This window comes from Prionailurus viverrinus, unplaced genomic scaffold, assembly GCF_022837055.1.
Source record: "Prionailurus viverrinus isolate Anna unplaced genomic scaffold, UM_Priviv_1.0 scaffold_35, whole genome shotgun sequence".
NCBI lineage: Eukaryota > Metazoa > Chordata > Mammalia > Carnivora > Felidae > Prionailurus > Prionailurus viverrinus.
Window position 1 is genome coordinate 8,055,654 of NW_025927605.1, and position 8,393 is coordinate 8,064,046.

The window sequence follows — 8,393 nt, forward strand, 5'->3', positions numbered from 1 at the left end:
TCAAGGCATAATTCAAGTGCTACCCTCTTCCATGGAACCTTTTCAGGTTTCCTTCCCACCCACTGCTCCTGCCCTTTCCCCTTACAGCCCCCTCCAGGCCTCCCGGACCGTGTCAGGTCTGCCCAGCTGGGGCCTCTCCGGGGTTGGCCCCGCTTCTGACCCTGAAGCACCTCGTACAGGTGTGTGCCTTCCTCCCCCCGGGCTTTGGGCATCTGCTCTGCCAGGCTCCTAGAACTGCCTGGCCGGTAGCAGGTGCTCAGTAGATACTGGCTGATTTACTCCTTTTGGGAACACACTTATTCCTCCTAGCGATGGCTGGATCATGGGTCTGAGTTGGGGGTATGCAAGGGTGGGGTGGGGCGGGAAGCAAGGTGGGGAGTCAGCCCCTTCTCCCCCCCTCACGACCGTCACCGTCGTCACCATCGTCAACAGCAACTCTCATTACCTGAGCAGTACTCACAATGTGCTGGGTACCTTATTAAGCATTTTGTTCGCATTATACTGCTTAATCCTCTCGACAACCCTACCAGACAGGTAGCATTATCCTGGCATTACCAATGAGGAAACTGAAGCTTAGAAAAGTTAAGTGACTTGTCCAAGATCACACAGTGAGGTTATGGAGGCAGGATTCAGTCCAGGTCAGCTGACTCCCGGCAGGAGCATTCCTGACCACAGCCTGAAGCTTTTCCTGGGGCCGGCCCCTCCCCCCCTCGACTTCTCCTCCAGGGAGGAGCCTGGAAGGTGGGCTGGCCACCTGGGGTGCATGAAACCTGGGTGGGGCGGGAGGGAGATGGGGGGGGGGCTCCAGCTCTCTGAAGCTCTGCCCTGGGGCCCCTCAGTCAACTCAGCTCCAGGAAAGCCCTTTAAGAGCACCCATCCTTCAGACAGACCCGGGTGCAAACCCCAGCATCGCCACACATTAGTTATATGACCTTGCCAGAGATTGAACCGCTCTGTGCCTCAGTCTCCCCCCCCTGAAGAGTGGGTACTCCATCACCCACCCTGCCCCCCCACCCCCCAGCCTGCTGTGAGGATCCCATGCAAAATGACTGGCACAGAGTAGGACTTGAGCGAGCGTCAGCTGTCGCTAAGGCTCGGAGAACAGTGACCCTGGGGGCAGACTGGGGTGCCCCAGGCCCCCCGCGTCCCCGCACCTTGTGGCGAGGCAACGGGTGTAGTCAAGAAGCACCTGGCAGAAGATGGGCGCAGCAGCCCCGCCCTGGCACCCTGCCAGGTCCCCCCCACCCAAGCCCTTTCTTTGCGGGCCCCCAGCCCAGGGCCCCTGGACAGAGTGGAAGAGGGCCACTGGGCAGGCCGGGAGGTGAGGAGAGGAGGAAGGGGAGGTCAGGGGTGGGGCTGACCCCCGCGGGAGGTCACCCGGGCAGTTAATCCAGCCTGACCGAGCAGGGATGAGCAGGGAGGAATTAGGGAGTTTACAACACCCTTTCATCCCGGAGCAGCCCGCCCGCCAGCCGGCCTGCCCAGCCTCCTCCTTCCTTCCTCTCTCTTTCTGCCCTTTTTTTTTCCCCCTCTCCCTCCCTTTGCTGGCAGCCCAGCCCTAATAAAATGCAGTGTCTCCAGTAAGTCTGCCCGGCTGCCGCCTCGCTGCTCCTGCCTGCACGCAGCCCTCAAACCAAACTGCTCAGCTCAGCCCCGCCTGGCAGCTGCCACTTAACCCTTGCCAGCCCGGCTGGCGTCCGTGGGCGGAAGGCCCTCCTCCCTTCCGCCTCCCTCGGGCAGGGGCGGGGGTGGGGGAGGCAAGGCTCGCCTCCTGGGAGGTAGAGGGGCGCGGTGGGGGGGGGGCGGGTGGGGGGTCCCCACTGTTCTGGAGCCCAGCCCAGAGGACCCCCAGGCCAGGTGCCTGTGACCGCCGGAGCCCCTTCCCTCTGACTTCTCATTGGTACGCTGCTTGGGACCTCGCAACAGCCCCAGGGGCCACCAGGGCGGGTGGGGCTTGTTGTCTCCGTTCGACGGATGAGGAAAGCGAGGGCCCGGCCTGCCGGGGAGGTTTCAGGCTGAGCCGGGTCACCTCTGCGGCTGGGTGGTGTTGCTGACTCTCGGTCCGAGACTTTTTTTTCCGGCGCAGGGAACTGTCGCCGCCTCGTTGGGCGCGCGCGCCCGTGCCTGTGCTGACCCTGGGATGTGCGACCTGAGGGATGCGTGCGTGCGCACCTGTGTGTTGGGGGGGCTCCGTCTCCCGGAGGCTTATGGCTTCGGCTTCGCATGTCCGTGCGACGCCAAGGGGTCTCGGGTGTGCGTCTTTGTCTGTGTCGCTGGTGGGAGTCCGTGTAGGTGTGAGGGCGGGGGAGAGGTCATCGCGTGTCCCGGAACGTGCGCGTATGAGAGAGAGAGGTAGCTCACAAGCGAGTGCGTGCATTCACACTGCCTCCTGCCTGCCACCACCACGTGTCCCTCACACACCTCCATCCATTCCACCACCTCCAGTCCCAGAGTGGAGCCACTGGAATGGCAGGGGGGGGGGGGTGGTAGTGCTGGGCCCAGGCGGGTCAGTGGCACTGGCGAGAGTGGAGCCAGGGCTGAGCCTGAGAAGGTAAACACAGGACCCCCTTCGTCTGTTCGCTTCCGTCACCCAGCTCGGATCCCCGTGGCCCGGGGTCCCTGCCAGCTCCGAGAGCGAGCGAGTGAGCAGCGGTGTCCCCCCTGCCCCAGGCCCCACCCTCACCCCAAGCTGGAAGGGACAGACCAGAGAACGAGGGACCGGGAGCGCCTGGGCGTGGAGTCAGGGGGGTTACACGCGTGTGCAAGCATGTCTGCGTGTGAGCCCAAGATCAAAGAGCAGCCCCGAGGTGACCCGGCGGCGGCAGCAGTGGCGGAAGGCAGCTGGCTGGCAGGGAACGCCAAGCCGCCAAGCAGAGTGGAGTCAGGGAGGCCACAGCTGGGAGCCTCCCACCCACCCAGACCGGCCAAGTTGGGGGCCGCCACAGGGTCAGGAACACCTGCCACCAGGGGCCAGGCCCAGCCCAGCTCCTGAGCCCAGAGTCCCGGCAGTGGGTCCTCAGGGCTCTGACTCCCCCAGGAGCTCCTAGAGGTTCACAGGCTTCTCTGCGCCAACTTCCCCAACTCCCAGACCCTCCCCAAGAGCTGTCTGCCTCCAGCCTCTAGTTCAAAGAGCTCAGCGGTTAGTTTCTTCTTTTTTATTAACGTTATATATAAAGATGGGTCCAGTAAGAAAGCAGAAGGGAGAAGGCTGGGAGGGAGTGGGTGTTGGCTTCGTTCCCGTCCCCCTAGGGTGGGACTCTGAGACCTACCAAGTGTCTCCTTGCTCCTGTACCTCCCACCAAACCCCAATCCAGCCGGAGCCCACATCCCTGTTTCTCTCTGCTCACAACGCACAGGCAGGTACGTCCAGGAGGCAAGGGCCACATAAATAGGAAACCACAGTAGGGAGGAGGCTGCTTCTCTCTGTTGTTCTTAAAAAAAAAAAAAAAATACATACTGTATATATAGCTACAGTCCTCCACCTCCCCTTTTCTTCGACGTTTGACCACATCAGGGTGGAGGAAGGTTAGCTCTGGGGGGGACGTCTGGGCCAAGGAGGGGTAGTGCTACCAGCCCTCCAGACAGCCACCCCCCCACCCCTAAAGGCACGGAGCCGTAACCCTGCCCTCTCTCTCCGCGCGCCTCACACACCGTTCTCCATCTGCGGGAGCAATCTGCTTCCAAAGCCACAGGAAAGGGGATGTTTCGGGGGTCTGTCTTGCCTGGTAGGTTTCCTTGGAGATTTGGGGCTTGGCGCCCAAACTGCCAACTTACTGGAGGAGAGGAAGAGGTGGGTGGGGGTGGGGCAGGGCAGAGGTGCCCATGCAGGGGAGATTGGTCCTATCTGTTAACAATGCCCTTTGTTTTCCTAGTTTTCAACAGCTTTTAAAACCAAAGTTGTGCAAAGTCCTGTACACGGAAGAAGAAGTGGGTCCTTAGGAAAGACACCTGAGACCCACCACCCCTCTCTGACCAGAGGGGGAGAGAGGAGAGAGACGGCTCCTTGGGCTCTTCCCTCTAAAGCCACAAATATTAAAAGATACCCTCACTTGGGGGGGGTTTCTTTGGTTTAACCCTCAAATCTGAAACGAGGGCTAGAAGTGCAGGCTGGGGGTTGACATCCCCACCCTGAGTCCTGGTCACCATGTCCAATGTCTTTTTGGCAGAAGGGATTGCTCAGGAAGTGGGGAGCCACAGGTGGCTTAGTGACTTAGGAGGAACCAGGCCTAGCAGGTCCCGGGATCCATGGTGCCTGGTGCCCCAGCCCAGGCCTGACCTGCAAATGCTGCACAGTGTCCCCGGTCCCCGAGTTCTCCAGTCTGCGGAATGAGCTCTAAGTTTTAGAAGCTGGAAGGTGACGGGCCATGAAAAGCCAATCCAGGCTCCCGGAGCGAAAGGGGAACGGCTGTCCCAGCTGGAGTGGAGCGCCCCAACGTCTGGAGGGGTACCCCGGTGTCTAGGCAAGGGGGAGGGAGGTTCAGGGGACATCCTTGGTCCATGCAAATTTCATCTGGAAGCTCTTGGATCTCTGGAGGAAGGGGCAAGGGAAGGGGGAAAGGGGTGCCCTTTCCCCTGTGCTCCTCGATGATTCCTGAGTGTCGGCTAGGACAGAGGCGCCTTCTGCCTGGTCCCGGGTCCTTCGTGGGAGGTTCAGGTCAGGTGGGGTGCTCAGTACACAGCCCCAGGGTTGGGCGGGGGCCCAGGGGAGGCGTGATGCAGGGCGGCCGGCTGAGACGGCTGCTGCTGTAAGTGGGGTCCACTCAGGTTCTGTGCGTGGTACCAGGAGTTGGTGGGGTCGTCCAGATAGCTTGGGGAGGCACTGTAGGGGAGCGGCGGGGGCAGCTGGCTTCGGGCAGGGGCTGGAGTGGAGTGGGAGGAGGTGTCCCAGAGGGCAGGTGACGGGGGTGAGTTGCAGGCCATGGAATCACTATTGTTGGGACTATGCTCCAAGGGCACCTCCCCGTTCTTATACAGCTTCTTGAATTTGGAGCGGCGGTTCTGGAACCAAATCTTCACCTGCATGGGAGGGGAATGGCAAAAAAAAAAAAAAAAGAGGGGGAGCTAGTTAGCCTCTCAGAACGCTTAGTGAAAACCCCAAAGGGCCCCAGCCTAGAAAAGGCAAGTCCAGCACCCAGCACCCCGCCTTACACAAGACCCTGGCAAAACCTAGGTGTCCTGACTCCCCGACCCAGTACCTTTTCTCGATCTGTCAGGGCAGGGGAGGGGGCGGCGGGGGACTGCAGTTAGGAACATCCTGCACATGGGTCCAAATTTCTCTCCACCACCTATTAAGTGTGTGACCTTGGGCAAATCCCTGGACCTTTCTGATTCTTGCCTTCCCCATCTGCAACATGGGGATGACAGCCCTTACTTCCTAGGGTCACCAGGAGGCTCAGATAAGTTACGATGGGCAGTTGGTGGCATTTTGTTCACATGAGAAACCCATAAGCAGAGGCACACAGGTACCCAGAGACAAATCCACACCCACATAAGCATTTCCATGTGCAGGAATGTACCCACTCACAGCTTCACACTCAGACACCAGATTACAAAGATACACACACACACACACACACACACACACACGCGCGCGCCCGCACAAATGCACCCAGATAAATGCCCTGTGAACACGAGCGCCCGCGTTCACACACTCAGGCCTGGACGAGCCCTCAGGGGCTGGCTAATGGGGGTGACCTGGGGACTCAGGAGCAGGTGAGCCATGATTCTCTAAATTTCCCTTGGGGTATCTCCCCCTCCCCCTGCTGCTCCCCACCCCGTGACTGATACAAACAATGAATCAGCTCCTCACTGGGTGACCCAGATTCCCAGCGGACAGGGCCCCACGCAGCCAGCCGCCCGCAGTAACCCAGGCCCGCCTGTCAACACCTGTAGGGAGCCAGGCATCCACCAGCCACTCCGCCCCTGAGCAGCGACAGGCTGCTGGGGGCTTTAGGATCAGGCTGGGGGTAGGGGTGGAGCTCACCTTTGCGTTCCTATCCCCCTTTGGTGGGGAACCTCCCTTCCTGGCTTTGGGGCAGAGGAAGGGGTGAAGCATTTAGATGCCGAACATGAATGGGGTGTTTTGAGACAAGTGCACATTTTTGTATGTGCACTCACCAGTGTGCACAGTCATGTACACGTGTCCCTCCATCTGTAAACACACTGCCCCCTCCTTATGCGACCACTCCCCCGCGCACCCAGACCCGTTAGCACGTGTGCAAATATTCATGCATATACACATATACGTCCACTGCTACACACACATGCCTGGCCTGGGGGTGGGGGAAGACACGAAAGGGACTCCTATTAAGTGAGTGACAGGCACTGCGTGGGAGCTGGGGAGTCTGGAGCAAGGGGAGGAAACTTCTCCCGGTGGCAGACACACACGGTTGCACAGGTTCACAAATATGCACGCCTGTACACGTTTTAATGCAGAGACTTCCGACAGCCGCTGAGACTTGGCATGGGGGAGGGGTGGCCTTCCATCTACAGGCCAGGGTTTCGAGGGCCTGCAGGGGATTTCAAAGGCCAGCCAGGTTCAGCGGCGCCTACCCCCCCCCCCCATCCCCGGGGTCCTGCGCGGGGCCCCACCGAGCACCCCCCCCCCCTTCCCCCGTCCTTGCTCGCCCGACACTGACCTGTGTCTGCGTGAGGCCCAGCTGCGCGGCCAGCTCCGCGCGTTCGGGCAGCGCCAGATACTGGGCCTTCTGGAAGCGGCGCTGCAGGGCGGCCAGCTGGTAGCTGGAGTAGATGGTGCGGGGCTTGCGGACCTTCTTGGGCTTCCCGTTCACCATGCGCACCTCGGCTTCCGGCTCCTCCTTCACGGACACTGCGGGCAACGCACCGGGCGGGGGGCGGCTCAGCCTGGGCCTGCGCGCCCCCGCGCCCCCCGACGCGCTCCGGGTTTTCCGGCCGCGCGCGCTCCGCCGCCCGCGCCCCGACAGGCGGCGACCGAGCCGGAGCCGGAGCCGAGGCCGGAGCGGAGCCGGAGCCGGCGGCCGCCCACGACGCGCGCTCCCAGCTCGCAGCTCCGCGCCCGGCCCCCGGAGCGCGGTCCCCGGCGCCGGCCACCCGGGCGAGGACGGGCCGCGGCTTCGCTCCGACGCCTTCCCGGCTCGCCACCCGCCTGCTGGCCGCCTCCTTCTCGCCCCCACCTTGCCCTCGGTCACCTCTCTAGCTCTTTCCCTCCGTTCTTCCTCCCCCCTCCCCCCTGCCTTTTTTTTTTTTTTTAACTTTTTAAATTTTAGATTCTCAGAAAAGTGGCAAGCATAGTACGGATTCTCTGTTCCTTCCTTCCCTCCTTTTTTTTTTTCTTGTCCCTTCCTCTGCTCCTTTCCCTCACTTTGTCACTCCACGTTTCTCTTCTGCTGTTTCTCCACCTTTCTCTTTTTCTGCTTTCCCACTTCTCAGGCTCTGCTTTCTGGGGTGTGTGTGTGTGTGTCTGTCTGTCTGTCTCTCTCCATGTCCCCCTTACCATTCCCCCTCTCCCGGCCCATATCCAGACGGCCCCTGGATCTTCCAGTCCCTGCTGCCTACCCCCAAGCCTTCGGAATCTGATGGAAAAGCTGAAGTGCTTGCAAAAGCACCCGATTCGGAGGTCCCCTGACACCCCACGCTCTTCCCCTTCCTCCCCTAACTGGCCCCATCCTCCCTGAGACCGCGGTGCACAGCTTTGGGACTGGAGGGTCATCTGTCCCCTCTGGGGGTCTTCTAGCCCACCTTGTCTAACTTTATACAGCACTTTTTTTTTTTTTTAAACCCTCGACGTTTCCCTAGATGTGGGCTTCAATTCCCCGCCTTTCTCTCCCTGGGGGAACCCTCCAAGGTCTCACCTGGATCCTGGGCGGGCAGTGGCTGCTCCCGGTACGCCCCGTATTGCCGGTAGGAGGCTCCATAAGTATATTCCGACTTGGGCGAGTAAGCGCCCGTGCCCGCAAGCCCGTTGAGATTGAACTGGTGGTGGTAGGTGTAGGGGTTCACGGTCTGGCCGTAGGGCTGGCCCGAGTAGTAGTCGTGCTGGGGAGCGCTGTAGTAGCCCAGATCAGTGACAGAGGACTCGGGCAGGGTGGGCGAGTCCTTGGAGCCTGCATGGCAGCTTAGCGAGCTGGAGATGTCGGTGAGGATGCTGCTGAGCTTGCGATCGAAGGAGCCACTCATCCTGGCGGGCGCCGCGAGTCCTGGGGCTGGCCTGGACCGCCGAGCCGAAGCCGGCAGGGGCGCGGAGGAGGCGCAGGAGACGAGGCCGGGGTGTGCGTTGGAGAGCCGAGGGGAGGGCCCGCAGGGTCTCGGGGGAGGGGAGGTCGAGGGGCGCCTAGACCATGGCAGGCCTTCGGGCGGTCGCTGCGCGCCTCTCGTCGCGTCCCAAGCCACAGTCAAATGCTGCCAGCTCCGCC

The 8,393-nt window shown here is 61.3% G+C and overlaps 1 protein-coding gene across 2 annotated transcripts; it reads right to left on the reverse strand.

The window, feature by feature from the left end:
• Positions 1-3,169: 3,169 nt before the first annotated feature.
• DLX3 (distal-less homeobox 3) lies at positions 3,170-8,157 on the reverse strand. Of its 2 annotated transcripts, XR_007149446.1 has the most exons (4): positions 7,833-8,157; positions 6,639-6,829; positions 3,652-5,016; positions 3,170-3,431 (listed from the first exon to the last, which is right to left on the reverse strand). XR_007149446.1 is itself a non-coding variant. In XM_047845922.1 (3 exons), the coding sequence occupies exons 1-3, from the start codon at positions 8,155-8,157 to the stop codon at positions 4,669-4,671; spliced, it is 864 nt and encodes a 287-aa protein (XP_047701878.1). In that variant the 3' UTR covers positions 3,170-4,668. The 2 variants fall into 2 exon arrangements, 1 of the variants encoding a protein (XP_047701878.1); XM_047845922.1 differs by having other exon boundaries at positions 3,170-5,016.
• Positions 8,158-8,393: the final 236 nt, after the last annotated feature.